Raw genomic sequence first — 16,832 nt, forward strand, 5'->3', positions numbered from 1 at the left:
TTTGACCTGCGATAGTGTGATATCTCCTGACTCTGACGAAAATTATTTGAATAGGACAGATAAGTCTTTCAATCAAGCTAATTTTAATAGTATAGAATATGTACTCAGATGTTCGAATGAAATTGTGTTCTATACTGATTTGATTAAATTAAAGTTGGCTCAGAAATGTTTAATTGTTCATGAATATATGAATCCAAAGTTAAATGAAATGATATGTTCAAAGTGCACATATGTGATGTTTTATAGACTTGGTTAAGTCACTTCAATGTGCAACAACAAGTGAACATAGGCACTGTGTGTGTGAGTTCCGTAACCGAGCACTGTGTGTGTGAGATCGTTGTTGAGGCACTGTGTGTGCGAGTTTCGTAACCGAGCACTGTGTGTGCGAGATCGGTTGTTGAGGCACTGTGTGTGCGAGTTCCGTAACCGAGCACTGTGTGTACGAGATCGGTTGTTGAGGCACTGTGTGTGCGAGTTCCGTAACCGAGCACTGTGTGTGCGAGATCAGTTGTTGAGGCACTGTGTGTGTGATTTCGTAATCGAGCAAAACCTTGTGTGTGCGAGATCGGTTGTTGAGGCACTGTGTGTGCGAGTTCCGTAACCAAGCACTGTGTGTGCAAGATCGGTTGTTGGGGCACTAAGTGTGTGAAATGAGATCATGTAAGACCTCGTCCGAGACAAAGGCATTGATTTGAAGTAGTGTATAAGAACGTGTCTGGGACACTGGCATCACTTATGATTCATGTAAGACCCTGTCCGGGACAGTGGCATCGATATTGAATAAACTTGGTCAGATGTATGTAGTCCATGTGAAAATGAGACGTGATAAATAACAGATAAATATATGTTATATGTGCTTGACATGTGACCTTGTGGCTCCATGAATCAAACAGGGAAAAATATGACATGTTTTGGTTGGTATGTATTGGATATGTGCAAGTTTTGTTTATAGAATGAATTGACAGTTATCACACGAATTTAAAATCATAGTCATAAGTTATTAGTAAATATAAATAAGTGAAGCTATTTAATAAGGTTATATGAACTTAAGAGTACTATGAATGTATATGCAATTGAGATTATTTTTCAATTTGGATTAGTGATATGGAATTTTCATAATCATTGAAATGATTTATTTGCTTAAGGCTTACTAAGCTTTCAAAGCTTATTCGTGTGTTTTCATAAGATGATATGCTTTCCAACCGAGCTAATTCTGATAATACAGAATGTTATACTCAAACGTTTGAGTGAAAATGTGTTGGTGATGAGTTGAAACTCATAAAAAGGTATGAATCAGAATGCATGATATTCTACTATTGATAAATGTTATAATTATATGAGTATATGAGTTGTGATGTTGGGTATATGATTGTTGTGTGAATATTTTTATTTGGAATTTATGATTTGATTTAGCGTATGAGCTATGTGTTAAGTACCAAGTGATCATAAGTAAATGATTGCTAGATGTTTGAGAATACGGAATTAGTAATGAACTGTTCGTTCATAATAGTATGTGTGATGTGCATGCTTACATAAGAGTTAAAATTGTTGGCTTTACAACCCTCACCCCCTCATTGGTAAAGCATTATAATGAGATCCGTACTATATGGCTTAAATAAGCTTACGTGCGGAATGACAGAGTCTCGTGATTGAAGGATTAGTATTGTGATCAGATAAGAGAATGAGTCCGCAAGTGAAGACAGCAACAGAAAAGATATTGGATCGTGTTGAAGGCCATTTGTAATATGCAAAGTCACTATTAAAAGAAAAGTTGAATTAGATGAAACCAAATATTCAGGTATGATATCTAAAGAATATATTAACTGGAAGTTCTTCCGAATTAGCCTCCGTTAGTGTTGGGATAATGAGAAATTAGTGATGTCAGAGATAGACAGTAGAATCATATTTGAATTATAAAGATATTTGAGCACATCAATTATAGTCGAATGGTTTACGAGAACTCTTTTGGGTATTCTATGTGTTCAATTATCCTCAGGGGTATGTGAAGCTGTATATTTTCAGATGAAATTCTTATCATATGAGAACGTTATCTATATATACTGATATATGAAAGCATTGTTGGGCTGTTCGGGTTACAATCAGCATTATTATATCTTTCTCTGGTATTCTATTTCATTTTATTGAAAGAAAAGATCGACGATTAAATCTGTGTGATGTTGTATTCTGCTCCTACTAGTTGTTGATCTGCTTAGTATACATGAAGATTATATTGTTTCTGTTACTGTTGATTCCGGTGCATATGAGTGATGCTTTACTTCTGGATTTCCTCTGAAACATCATTGAGATATCTGTCATCGATATGGGTGCTTTCTTAAAAAGATTAGTATAGTGATATATTAGAATTACAGATATCTCGCTTTCTTATGATTCTATATGGTTATCTGTGAAAAATATTTATTGAATGACTGGAACTATATTTCAATTTCTCTTATGTTCAAAATGCATTATTGATAATTGGGACATTATATATCTCAACGGTTGAGATGTCAGCCTTATTATGGCACTATGATTTTAAATTATCTGATGGTTGTGGCTTCAGTATGGTTCAAAGCTTCGTTGATTAATAATTGAAAAGTTATTACTTGACAGTCGAGATTGATTCAGTTGTCTAGTTTGATTAGATTAATTGCTTGAAGGATTAATCGAGTTACTTGTATCTGAATCTATCCACAGGGTGGAAATAAAGTTTGAATGTTCACGGATAAATAGATGAATATTCTGAATGCATGATTCATATTCTAGAAGATATGATACAGAATTATATCCATCAGAACGATTTTATTGAGAAATGTTCTTATAGATCGTGATTGGGAAGTCTGAATGATGTGATAATTATCAATAAAGTGGTAAACAGTTGAAGAAATTGTTAATTGAAGCGTCAGTTCTCAAGTGAAGAGTTATTCGACACAAGAATTAAAGATGGTTTGAACTGTTGAAAGATTATGAGTCAGCGATTGATTATCAATCTAGACAAATGATTATAGTCTTTGGGGTTCTGAGCGAGAATCTTTATGTGTTTTACGGTCGATAATCATGTGATTAATCTTATCAAATGATGAGTAGTTATTGGCTGAGCTAGAAACTAAATTGATGTTTAATTAGCAAATTTGTAAGGTTAAGAGGTGTGTCAGTGAATTACAAGCTAAAAATGGTACAACGTAAATTGACTTCTGATTTAGAATTTCAGATTGGAACCTACAATTGTTCGTTATGTCGAGATAGAGTTCGTGTATTGAAAAATCCAGAGATTTTACAACAATTGTGACATCTAGCACAGTGGTAATTATCTGTCCGTATGGGGAGTACTAAAAGAGTGCTAGTTTTCATTGTTCAAATGGACACGAGGATTATATCGTGTTACTAAAATAAACTACTATGAGCTTTGGGTATGGAATTACTTTGTAACACTGTGTTTTAGAACTTGAAAGCAACCGAGAAAGACATTTATTGTTGGTTAAGTTTGCATATAATAATAATAGTTATGAGATGAATGTTAAGATAGCATTGTATGAGTGTGGTATGGTTGCAATTCTTGAACTTCTTTGTATTGAATTGAATTTTATAAAAAGAATTTGAGTCGATGTGATTGGAAAGACGAAGGAAATGAAAGTAATTCATGACCGTCTAAAAACAGTTTCAGATTTGCAGAAAATATATGTGGGCTTGATGCGTAAAATCATTGAATTTTCAATTAGAAAATTGAGTATTTGTAAAGGTATTATAGTGGGAATAGAATTTCTAGATTTAGCTATAAAGAGAAGTTGAGTTCGCAGTTCATCGGATTGAATTAGATTATTATCAAAACTTGAGAAGACCCGTAATGTGTTTTTTTTATATATATGATGTGATGATACAAATAAGATCCTTTATCTATAGTATCTCTTACAGAAGTAGAAACTCAGCTTGTTATGATGTATAGCAAAGAGCAGATCATAATCTTAGCTCATGAGATTGAAAAGTTGAGAAATCTGAGGCTAGGTGAGAAATTGTTGAGGTTGGTGAAAGAAAATCACTAATTTATTCTCTGGCAAGATTTTCGGGGACGAAAAATCCCTAAGGGGGGAGAGTTGTAACAGCCCGTTTTTTTAGGGTTTATCAGAACAGTGGTTTCGGGGCCACCAAATCCGAACGAGTAGGTTGGTAAATATTATATTTAATATTTACGAGTTAATTGTGATTTTAAAAATGTTTTTGATATTGTGATTTTTGTTTTATAAGCGATTTATTAAGTTCAAATGGTATGACCCTAAGGTCAAGTGGGTTTAGAAAATGAGGTATCGGGATCTTGTTTCTATAATCGAGTCGTAAATATTTTTATAAATATTTACGTAGTGGCAATAAGATGGTATTAAAGTTTCGTTGAACAATTTTATCGTTTCGATAGTTAATTAAACAAAAGGACTAAATTGTGTAAAGTGCAAAAGTTGTGTTCTATAACCTAAAGGTATTAAATAGATATAGAACTTAAAAGTAGAAGTCCTTATTTGGTAATTAGCCCATTAAAGAGATAGTGGGATATGATGGCTTGGCATTTGGTGTAATAAATAAAGTGTATAAAGGTTAATATTGTAAATTGGTTAAAAATAATAATAAAATGAATATAATAAAAGAATCAAGGTGTCATCTTTTCATTCTCTTTTACCAGCCGAATATGAAGGCTTGAGAAGCCATGGAAGAAGCTTCTAACTTTCACTAATGCATGGTAGGCATTTCTAGTCCCGCTTTTAATTATTTTTATATTTTCGGGATCGTTGTTGCTTAATCTATCTAATGAGGGACTATTTTGCAAAACCATTGAATAGTTTGATATTTTCCATTGATGAGTATAATAGGGCTTTGAAGTTTAATGGAAGAATATGAGTCCTTGTTGATAGTTAAACACCTTTTGTTAAGTGATTTTTTGTGAAATTGATAATTAAGGGCTAAATTGATAAATGTGAAAACTTTGTGGTTAAAATGTCAAATAAATGAAATGTGTGGCCTGCTAGAGACACTAGTGATATTCGTCTATAGTATAATTTTACTCAATTTCATGAATTTGCATTTTTATGATACAGGGACTAAATTGTAAAGAAGTTGAAATATCAGGGGCAAAACTATAATTTTTCCATAAAGTGAATTATGGACTGTTTTGATACCATGAACATTTGGTTAAGCTTAATTATGGTTAAAAATGGTTAATTTGCATGTTTTGAGCTCAGGGACTAAAATGAATAAAAGTAAAACTTTAGGGGTAATTTTATAAAAATGAAAAAAATGACCAAATTGTATGAAATGAGGTGTTTTAATGTCTAAATTAATATACTGAATGAAATTATTAATTTAGATCAAGATCGGGCGGAAAATCAAGAAAAATGAGAAAATTACCAAAATGCCCCTGAACTTTGGTATCTCTACAATTTAGCCAGGTAAGTTCGTATGCAATAAGCATTGTTAAATTGATGTTTCTAATGCTTTAATATTGTATAAATTGTATATACGTAAATATTTTAATGTCTGACGACATATCGACAAAATGTGGCACTTAGTGTGCGGGCAATCAAATATGGTACTCGATTATGCGAAATATTGAGAATGACACTTAGTGTGCGAGATATTGAGAATGACACTTAGTGTGCAAAATATCGAATGATTCAAAGGAAATTATAAATTGTGATTGAATGATTAAATAGAGCAAAGTGAGCAGTATACATGCTATATTATATGAATTGTTTATGAGACGACTTTATAATGGTGATATTTGGGCTTTGAGCCTAGCAAGCTTTAAGCTGGTGAATAATATTATCGGGTTTAAAACTTAGCAGGCTAAATGTCGTTGATTTGATAAAAGTCTAAGACTATGAGACCTTGTGTTAAATCGGTAATTGAATTTATTCAATGCATTAAGTTGGCCAGGTATGTGATATAAGTTGGCCAGGTATGTGATATATTCTTATGCATGTTAGATCGATTGGAACTGAATCATGAATGTGAAATGAGAAGCATAGGTGAAAATGCCTATGTCATATATGTGAGTAAGGGCAAAACCATCGTAAATTATCGATAAGGGTAGACTATGTGCGGAATCATCTTATAATTGCTAATTTGAACGGTTGTGTGCGAATCATTGAGCATGATGTATTGTATTGAGATTATGCTTGAGTGAAATTATAGATATGTGATGAAATTGATTGGTGATATACATGTTTAAATAATGTGAATGCAAAGAATGTGTGAAAGAGTAAATTTGTAATAAATCTGCTTGGGACAAGACGATAACGTGATTTTGGAAAATCACCATAAATTTTTGGAGTTGAGTTAGAAGCTGAATAAATTATGTAATTAAAGCTTAATAAGTCTAGTTTCTTAAAAGAAACCGTGTAAGCAAAAGAATTGCGATAATGAGATATTTGAAGTGGCGTGGGATAGAGTCAAATGACTTGGGGTCCCCTGCTCGCTTTTAGAAAATCATTATAATTTGTACAAAAATGGTTATAAGATAAAATTTATATGCTTAGAAAATGAAATCAAATAGAACATATTTTGAATTCTGTACAATGAGAAATTTGATTCGTAATGAAAAGTGGTCAGATTAGTCAAACAGTGAAACAGGGGAAACTTTAAGAAAAATCTGGCATTGATTGGCCAAACCTAAAATTCTAAAAATTTTATGGATGGAAGATATATGAGTCTATTTTCAGGAAAAATTAACGGCAATTGATTTGGAGTTTTGTAGTTCCAGTTATAAATAATTTAGTGACTATTGCTCAGGAAGACAACTTGTAGTGAATTTGTGATTATGTTGTAAACATTGATAAAACTTGTTAATGAGTTGCTTATTGTTTTCTTATGAACTTACTAAGCGTAAAGCTTACTTCCCTTTTCTTTTCCATATTCCCTAGGTTTGCCGAGTTAGCTCGGGTTGGAGGCCGTCGAGATATTATCACATTGTCAAGTCTACGCTATCGGTAAGTAAATCTTAGTGTTTCGAGTCTATGGCATGTATAGGGTTGTAAAGTTGAGTAAGCAAATGATACAAGACTAAGATATTGGTAAATATTTAATAATGCCTCATGAATATTTTGGGCCTTGTAAGCCCGATTAAAGGATAATATACGTGTGTATGAAAAGTTTAAATCTGGTAGCACCTCGAACCCTATTCCGGCGAGGGATACGGGCGAAGGGTGTTACAAGTACTCACCCATGTACCTCAAAGATTAAATCTCTCACCACTAAAATCTTCCTTTGAGAACTCAATCTGTAAAACCAAAACACAAATGTTTTACAATCACAAATGCACTCTTCACAAATAATGTTCCTCACTCGAATAGATAAGTTCTCTCAATAGCTAGTACATCAACCTATACAAGTCTCTCAATTATATAGAGTTTTCGAGACTTGCTAATATAATGAAGATCTATTACAATCCCTACTAAACATCTACTAAAATAGCTAAATACAATATAATATAAACAACCAAGGTAATAATGATTGTTGGCAGATAAAACATCAACATTTCAATCCGATCTAAGGAATTTGATATGGCTGATCCGATCCGATCCAATATTCTAAATAAGTAACTCCAAGTGATTTGATTTGGACTTGAGTCGTTCCACGATATCAACTCAGTCTAAAGATATGATTCAATAAATTGTCAATCTTCCAAATATGACAAGTTGTTGTTTTGTTGTAGTGGTTGGGAAAATGGGCAGTTCCTCTGGCACATTGTTGCAACTTCAAATATTTCAACAATCTAACCAATTCCTGGATATCCTCTTTTTCATCCCCGATTACTCGTAAACCCAACTTTTTACCAAGTTCACATGCCTCTGAACCTTCTTTCTTAATAGGCTATTATAGCAAACTAATTTACTAAAAAATGTATTTTTATAATTATGATTTTCTTGTTATAAATAGTTATTATTGAAAGAGTTGATTGAATCTGTATAGTTTTCTTTTTAATGAATAGACTTTTCTATTTATATTGGTAATAATTAATAAACTCTTTATATGGTTGTAAATGTGAATAACTTGGAGTACACCAAGCTTCCTTTGTAATTTCCCCCTTAAAATCAATGCCCTTAGCGCCGTCAGCAAAATCAAAGGACACATTATATCACAATTTTTATTTGCTCACCCCCCGGGGGACCCCCAAAATAATGGAAAGAATTGTACGGAAGCGGTCACTGTTCCAATCTCTGTGGCTCAAAACATGACACTAACAGACTGTTTCATCTTTTGCTAACCAATCACCTTTCGAAAACTCATTTCATCCACTGTTTCCCTTTCCTTTTTTTTTTATATGCTTTTAAAAAAAAATTAATACAAATAATTTAATTTTTAACAAAAATAAATAATTATTTGCTAACGGGCAAGAGTTGAGTTTTCAGTTCAAGTTTTATCATATGTGATTATCATAGGTGAATTTTCAATCTCATTATATGTAGTTATTATTTGATTATATTTTAATTCTTCATAAATGCATATAGATAAATATTAACGAACTTTTGATACTGTTAACAAAGATTGAGATATTAAGTCCATACGTGATTATCATATATTAAGTTCATATGTTTTATTTTAGTATGCTGTTGTTAAACTTTTGTTGTTGTTCTGTTTATATTTTACAACAGAAAAGATCGAATGAAGAAAAAATCATATACAAATCTCCGATTATATATATAATTGTATAATGTGAATGTACTTGTAAGCATTAAGATAAATAATTTCTTTTGTTAATACATGAAATAGTAAACCTAATTATTATTATTTTATTTTTCTATTACCTTTCTTCTTTTCCCTGTATATATGTATGTAAAATGGAAACTCAACCCTTTTGTTTCTTATTACGACACCTGAAAAAAAATAGAATCCTATACTTTTTTTTTCTTTCCAATATCCATTTTTGTTTCAGTTTCATATTTCCTTTTCCTCCGTAAAATTTCCAAAAAAAAAAGAAAAAAAAAAAGAACCCATGAATCATATATTTAGGGTTTCTTGAACTTTGCTTTTTTGCTTTGTTTGTTTAGTAAGAAAAATTTACTTTCCTGGGAAAATAAAAAAACAAAATATGGGTAGAGGTAGGGTTCAACTAAGACGGATCGAGAACAATATTAGCAGACAAGTAACATTCTCAAAGAGACGAAGTGGTTTATTAAAGAAAGCCAATGAGATCTCAGTTTTATGCGATGCTGATGTTGCTTTGATTGTTTTCTCTAACAAAGGAAAGCTCTTTGAGTTCTCTTCTGATCCCAGGTTTCTTCTTTTTTCTCTCTTTAATATATATATATATATATATATGTATATGTATATTCATTTTTGGGTTTTTCTTATTTTCCTTCTTTGTGTTCATCACTGCACTGTTTATGGCTTTTGCATTACACCAAAATCCTCAGCTTCTAACAGATATTGTGTCTTCAGCTAAAGAACTTTGCTGAACATTTTTATTTATGTTCTTTTTTTTTTTTTAGATAACAAGACATAAATTTGTGTATTTTTTTGAAGATTTTCTGTACAATTTTTCTGTATTGAGTTGTCAGATCAGTACAATTTTTTGAAGATTGTTTTCTATAAATTTTATTTTATTGTTAGTGCATGTACTTGAATTGAACTTTCATATTGAACACTAAATTATTTTTTTGCTTAATAATAATGCAAATTAATGGATTGTACCCTAATTTTGCTTATGAAAATTTAGCGCATATATATATATTCATTTAGTCAAAGAAATTAACTTCTATAGTTTTATGTTCATATAGAATTTGGGCAGTAAACAATTATGGTAATGAATTTGGGTTAAGTTTAATTCAAATGGCAAATTACCCTTTTGATTTTGGGACTTTAATTAAGCTAAAAATTTGTCAAAGAAAAACCAAATTAATTCAAGTTTTGGGCAAATTTTCTAGAGCTTTGTGCCATATATAGGGCTTGGTGTTTTTATTGCATATTTTTGTCATTGTTTTCATTTTCTTTTTGCTATTCATTTTAACCTAGGATATTGGAATTTGTTTTTGATTCACCTAGAAGATTGCCTCCTAATGATATTAGCTATGTTCATAGACATTATATACATTCATCTATATATATATATATATATATATATATGGAAAGTGAGGAACGCAATGTAACTTTGTTATTTACAATTTCCATATTGATCATTATAATATTCCATTTAATTAAATCAAGTGTCTTTAATTTTATTTTCACTGTTTTAATAAGAAGAAAAAAGTTTTGGATTGAGTTAAATTAAGTGTATATGGAAGTAGATTCATTGGAAGAAGTAGATTCATTGGACTTAAATTTTATTTAAGTAAATTAATTATTAAGATTTGAAAGATAATAATTCACTTAATGAGTGGATAAATCCATTTACTTTTGTTAAATGATATATACAAGTGTAGAACCATTATTTACTAATAATAATAATGGGTAAATATATCGTATAGTGTAATTTCTAAATGTGATATTTGATATTTCACAAATGTTATACATTTTGATATTTGAAACTAATAGAGTTAATTTTTAATGTTTAATTTGAATTTTAAGGTTGATTTGGTGTAAGTTAATTACTAATAATGTTAAGTTTGATTTTCATGATTTTGTTAATAGAATAAATTTAGGGTTCATTGAGAATTTGTTTAATTTTATGGTTAATTTGCTAAAAATAATATGATGGTTGTGATTTTCTTTTCAAGTTTTAAGATTAAATTAATGAAATTTAATTACTAATATTAATAGTTAATAATAAATTTTCATCAAAACTAATCTTAAAACTCAATTGAACATTAATTCTTTGTTTAGTTACCAGTGTAATAATACGAGGAAAAATCTTATTTAATACACGTATTAAAATAATTAGACATAAAATAAAGAAGATTGGTACAACTTAAAATTAGAAAGTAAAACTTTTGTAAAAATAATCGATTATTATTTTTTATTTTTGTTAAAAATAAGTCATAGAAGTATTAAATATTACCAATGAAAATGATTTATTGTTAACTTATATACTAAGACATGTTAAATAAATAATATCTCTACCAAATGTTTGTATAATAAAATTAACATTATTACCTAGAGATGTCAAATAATGTTTTTTTAAGCAATAGAAAAACATTATTAATAAGGAATGCGTAGGTCTTCATGTTTTACCTTGAAGTATAATTTCACCCTTGTTAAGAAAAAACTAAATAGTGAACATAATTAAATGACATGGTAATATTTTAAGTGACATTATTATTTAGGTAAATACAACTGTTCAAGTTAAGCTATAATATTATTAGGTAGATATCACTAAAAATGTAAAATTGATAATCTTTTAATTGTTATAAAATGCTACTCCTTATTTTTCTAACATAAAAGATCTTTATGTTAGATTTTTAAAATAAAGAAAAATCAAAATATACTTCAAACAATAATACAAAAATTTCACTCAGTGAGTTGATAAGTGTCTTAAATAGTATTATCAGTGAATAATAAAACACACAAAAAAAATAAAGTCTTAAACCTAAAATAAAATTATATATATATATATGTACAATGATAAAACTTGTTATTTCTATGGTTCATTTCTTTGTTCATGTATGTCGTTTTTTCCCTTGATTACAGCATGGAGAGGATCCTAGAACGATACGAACGACAAATATATGCCCCAACTGGTTCTGAATCACAGGTATGTCTTGCATTAAATCGTGAAATTTTATCTAATACCTGCATATTGTCTGAGTAATTTTTACTCGGAGTGTAACCATTGCTGCCGTTCCATTCTTATCTTTTTAAGGTAAATACTTGTCTGTTAATCTCTTAGATGATTATAGTTCAAATCATGTTTTCTATTCACTATGTGTTGAAAATGTTGAACATAAAAAAACCGTAAGCTACCAATTATTACAATTTGTTGAAATTCCATTTCAAGCTTGTAAATTTCTATTGTTAGTGCTTGTTGATTTAAAGCAACTTTCTAACAGGCAAATTGGTCTTTGGAATCTTCCAAACTCATGTCAACTATTGAAGTCTTGCAAAGGAACTTGAGGTACAAATATGTAATTTCATATGTTTGAAACTAGGTCTATTCTGGGTTAAACATATACTTGTATTTGCTATAAATGAATTTAGCTTGAATGAACATATCTCTATTCATGTTTATTTGTTTATTTTTAAGTTTGTTTGTGTTCAGATTGTTGGTTAAGAAATTCAATTTTTGTTTTTATGTTTATTTATGTAAATTTGTGTTTTTTATACATGTTTATGTTCATTTATTTAAATTAAATGAACATTAAAATATATCTTATTTTTATTCAATAATAAAATATAAATATTAATAATTATATTATAAATAAAATAAGCAGACAAAGCTTCTAGGGTTGCATTGGACTTACTGGAAACTTAATAAACTCAAGCAAATGATTTACGTACGTACGTACGTACATATGTATGTATGTATGTATGTATGTAACACTTGTGTGAATGCAGGAACTTTCGTGGAGAAGAGCTTGAACCCTTGAGTTTAAGGGACCTGCAACTTTTGGAACAACAAATTGGTAATTCTCTGAAGCGAATACGAACTAGAAAGGTTAAAAAAACTGAATAATTTTAAAATTTTATATTTTGATTATATGAATGCTCTATTTTATTTTATTTTACTCAAATCATGGTTTTCTTTTGACATGCAGAACAAACTCATGAATGAATCCATTTCAGTGCTGCAGAAGAGAGTAAGAACTTTGTCATATCATAGCTTTGGAGTAAATTAAAAAATTCAAAAAGAATATGGATAAAAAGAAAAAAGTTACTATTTGTGACTATGAACCTTGTGACAGGAAAAGACATTGCAAGACCAGAACAACATGCTAGCTAAAAAGGTAAAAAATTATTACAGTTTTTTGTAGATATGTTCAAGCATGGCTTATATTCTAGTTTCATTTATTGCCTTACTGCCATGGATAAAGCTTAAAGAAAAACAGCAGACACCGACAGAACATGCACAACATGAAGTGCAACAAAAACTTGTCCAAAACTCACCACCATCAACATCCATACAACCACCAACACCACCACCGGCTGCAACACGGTTTCCTTGTTTGACTATTGGGTATTTTTTAACTCTCTTTTCTCTTATACAAAATAATGTGTTTACCTGCTAGCTCAATAACCATTCCATAATGGGTAAAAGCATGGAAGACCTCAAACTAAACTAAGAGTTAAGTATTTTACTTTTTAATTAAAAATATAAGAAAATTAGTCTCTATACATTAGAGCAAATTGATTTTTTTGTTAAAAATTTCATTTATTTCTATTGTTAAAAATTGGTTTTTGTATGTCAAAAATAAAATACACGTGGCAGGTTATGTGTAATTGTTTAGTTATTCTCTTAGCCGCACCAATTTTTAATAATAAAATGAATGAAATTTTTAACAGAAATGATCAATTTGTGTGTTATTTAATCTAATGTACAAGGACTAATTTGTTTATTTTTTGAGTAAACGGGATAAAATACAATCTAACTCTTAGTACAAAGACCTCCATAGTACTTTTATTTTTACTTTCTATAATGTAAGTTATATGCACATATATGCCTTGGCCTTTTAAAGATAAAAGTGCCATAGAAATTCGGCATTTTACCCCATTTACTCAAAAAATGGATAAATTAATTCTTATATATTATACCAAAGAACAAACTGAAATTCCATTCATTTTTTGCTATTACAAATTAGTCCTTGTACATCTGCATGAGATGTACGTCATTGATTATTTTATTTTTTAACAGTACAAAATTTTTAACAAAAACGACCAATTTACTCTTTAATCTAATAGATAAAGATTAATTTACTATTTTTTAATTAAAAATAATAAAATGTAATTTTATTTCTAATTCAAAAACCTCCTCGGCATATTTACCATCTTTTAAAGCAACATGCAGAACTGAAACTCATGCAATTACACTGATTCCTCAAAAGTTTTGATATGAAAAATCATGCAGAGGGAGTTACGAAGCCATGAAAGGGACAAACAAGGAAGCTGAGCTCAATCTCAACCTAGTACCAAATCAGTGATATTATAACAGCTGTTCAAATCGAGTAGTACGAAACCATGTTTTCATATATAGTGAGAATTTCATAACATAACATCCTCAGAGAAGTTCAAATGTATCAGACAAACTATATACAAGTTGTTCATTTGAAAACTCAACGATGTTTTTGCTCAAATTGCAGCATCCCAATGTCATCCAACAAGTTTGGAGTTCAAATCTCACGATTTTTACTTTATTCCAAGGTTGAACCCTCACTAGCATAAATATATATAAAGGAACCGAAACTTAGCTGAGTTTGATTCATATAAAATAATACGGAAATTCAAATACCTAAACCTGCAATTTATTTCCCTATCCTAGTTTGCTGCTTTGTAAATAAAAGAAAAAAAAAGGTTTTGTTCATTTGTTAAACTGTACAGAATCCTTAGTTCTATAATATATAGAACGAAGCCTTTGAAGCGAGATTAAGTCGTTTCATCGAACACCATAACCTGGGAAAGAACAAAAACCAGAATTTATAAGTGTAAAGATTTGCAGGTATAACATCGTATGATCGCTAGATTAAGAAGCAACGAGGATAAAAACTGGTGAATCCCAAAAACATTTTGATCACCAAGTGCTAACCAAATTCAAGCAATACATTGTACATCAAACACAGCTGATATCCAAGCAATAATGGTTAATTCTCATTCGGATTTTGTTACGACAGATTCCAAAGTTAGTTCATAGCTGAAAATAGAAGACATCAAAAACGGCCAAAAGCGGAAACAAACCCATAAAAAGATATTATTGATGGTTATATACTATCATGGAGACGAGAAATAGGGAAACGAGGATACCTTGCCACAGACTGGGCAGTTTTCACTTCTCTCCATCCATTCGTAAATGCAACTGAGATGGAAATGGTGGGAACATTTTGCTACGATCTTGGGATTCTCTGGAGTATATTCTGCACATAATCAACCGTTTAATTTAAAACGAAGATAATATATGTATTAAAATCCCAACCTAATATGTTCGGTATTTTTATCAACTTTTTATGGCATGTATTGTGTGTTCCCCAAGTAAAGCAAGTTTTGCTTAGTCGCCAATCACTATAATCCAGGCCAAACTAATGGCACAAGCACACAGGTTCATTGTTGCTCGGCTTAACATCAATGAACATGCATACGAATGAAAGATGTTGGAGACATGTTGGACAGACATCCTAATGAAGTGGGCTACATCAAATTTGAAACTCAAGAAGAAATATTACCTTCGAGACATGTTGGACAGACATCCTCTTCTTCCGCTGACCAATAAGTGTACCCAACTCCGACTTGTGATTTTGCCGATGAGTGATTTTGTGAGGATTTAGATTGCCTCTCTGTCGAGCCTTGTTCAAAAGAATTCCATTTCTCTCCTGTACTAAACGTTTCCGAATCTGCATCGTCTGCACCTCTTAAAGGCTTTGAATCTTCTTGTGAATGACTCGAACCTTTCTCACGTCTCGAAACAAGACCTTCACGCTGTAAACGACAATGTCTAGTCTCGCCATCATAAGGCAAAGACCTTATAGTAGACTCGTAAACGTCAGTAAGCGAACTGTATAGTGATGCAGGAGAATTCACATATGCCGTCCCTAGAATCGATGAAGGTACAGAATCTCTCCTTTGAAATAACGTGGCATACTACAATTATAGAGGCAAATGCCGTGAAAACGATTTGCTAATTCTACCAACATACGCATGTACATACCATAATGCTTATTAAGCAATGCTCATTAACAAAGAATTAGGGAACATACATACCATGTGAAGGAAATTTTGAACGAAACAACTGAGGCATAAACAATGTCTACGAACATTGTTGTTTGAATTCGTATAATCCTCGGAATCGTCAGCACGTAAGCAGCAACAAAAAGAACCCATGATGTTAAATTTTATGCTTTTCCACTTCAGTTAAAACCCTATATATATATAACCTTATATCAGTAAAGTTCAACCATTCTAATTATACATATATGTATCAATCAACACACTATCTCTTCTTTTTACAAAAATGGGGGTCTTTTTAAGGCTTTATTTATAATTAGCAAAAGGGTTAACTCCTTTAATAGAATTAAATCAAATACCAATGTAAACAATCAATAATCAAATTTGGGATTAAAAAAATAGCAGCTTTCATTAAACCAAAACTTGCACACACATTAACTAAATCATTTAAAGACTCAAGCTTTTACTGAAATCAATATAAACCCAGAAACACACATGGTTCGATTAAATGAAGGAAACCCAATTTGGATTATATCAAATGATAGCCAAAAAAAGCAAAAGAAAAAAATTTGAAGCATAGAAATCAACATATGCATAGAATGAAAAAATCCAATTTAGATAATACACACAAAAAAAAAACAGCGATTAAAAAAAAAGTGTTACCTTGAAGAAAATTGAGTTGATAAAGGGAGAAAATATTGATGAATTTTTTTTTTTTTTTATAGTTCTGTGTTTGAAAGTTCTATTCGGCGAGAATAACCATGAAAGCGCGAAAATAAAGCAAAAGAGGCTTCTTACTGTGTTAGTGAAGGATTGTTTTTATAATATAATAAAGTTTAATTTAAAAAAAAAAAAGAGAGAGAAGGAGAGATTTTTTTTAAGAAGTCATAGAAATTAATGACTTAATTAATTATGGAAATTTTGTACGCTAAGGTTACTTCAATTTTCCTTAATGTTTACTTTGATTTAAGACTTGAGTTTTTTTTCTCCCATCTAAAAATTTGAATTTAATTTTAATGTTTAATTTAGTTCTTGAATTTTTTAATTAAGTA

At 30.4% G+C, this 16,832-nt stretch overlaps 2 protein-coding genes across 2 annotated transcripts; one reads left to right on the forward strand and one right to left on the reverse strand.

Moving 5' to 3' along the window:
* Positions 1-8,844: 8,844 nt before the first annotated feature.
* Positions 8,845-14,184, forward strand: LOC108483590 (truncated transcription factor CAULIFLOWER A-like). Its single transcript, XM_053030587.1, has 8 exons — positions 8,845-9,255; positions 11,605-11,668; positions 11,964-12,028; positions 12,469-12,568; positions 12,669-12,710; positions 12,816-12,857; positions 12,945-13,087; positions 13,976-14,184. The coding sequence occupies exons 1-8, from the start codon at positions 9,071-9,073 to the stop codon at positions 14,046-14,048; spliced, it is 714 nt and encodes a 237-aa protein (XP_052886547.1). The 5' UTR covers positions 8,845-9,070; the 3' UTR covers positions 14,049-14,184.
* Positions 14,185-14,229: 45 nt separating this feature from the next.
* LOC108483583 (E3 ubiquitin-protein ligase At3g02290-like) lies at positions 14,230-16,600 on the reverse strand. The gene is made up of 5 exons (XM_017787065.2): positions 16,444-16,600; positions 15,817-15,974; positions 15,282-15,696; positions 14,866-14,975; positions 14,230-14,517 (listed from the first exon to the last, which is right to left on the reverse strand). Exons 2-5 carry the CDS (start codon positions 15,934-15,936, stop codon positions 14,491-14,493), a joined length of 672 nt encoding a protein of 223 aa, XP_017642554.1. The 5' UTR covers positions 15,937-15,974; positions 16,444-16,600; the 3' UTR covers positions 14,230-14,490.
* Between the last annotated feature and the right edge of the window lie 232 nt (positions 16,601-16,832).

This window comes from Gossypium arboreum, chromosome 7, assembly GCF_025698485.1.
Source record: "Gossypium arboreum isolate Shixiya-1 chromosome 7, ASM2569848v2, whole genome shotgun sequence".
NCBI classification, from domain to species: domain Eukaryota; kingdom Viridiplantae; phylum Streptophyta; class Magnoliopsida; order Malvales; family Malvaceae; genus Gossypium; species Gossypium arboreum.

Coding starts and splice junctions, on each gene's coding strand:
- LOC108483590 (XM_053030587.1), top strand. CDS start 9,071: ATGGGTAGAGGTAGGGTTCAACTAAGACGGATCGAGAACAATATTAGC. Junction 9,256..11,604: donor GAGTTCTCTTCTGATCCCAG/GTTTCTTCTTTT, acceptor CCTTGATTACAG/CATGGAGAGGATCCTAGAAC. Junction 12,569..12,668: donor AGCGAATACGAACTAGAAAG/GTTAAAAAAACT, acceptor TTTGACATGCAG/AACAAACTCATGAATGAATC.
- LOC108483583 (XM_017787065.2), bottom strand. CDS start 15,936: ATGGGTTCTTTTTGTTGCTGCTTACGTGCTGACGATTCCGAGGATTAT. Junction 14,976..15,281: donor CTGTCCAACATGTCTCGAAG/GTAATATTTCTT, acceptor GATTATGTGCAG/AATATACTCCAGAGAATCCC. Junction 14,518..14,865: donor ACTGCCCAGTCTGTGGCAAG/GTATCCTCGTTT, acceptor GTTCTTTCCCAG/GTTATGGTGTTCGATGAAAC.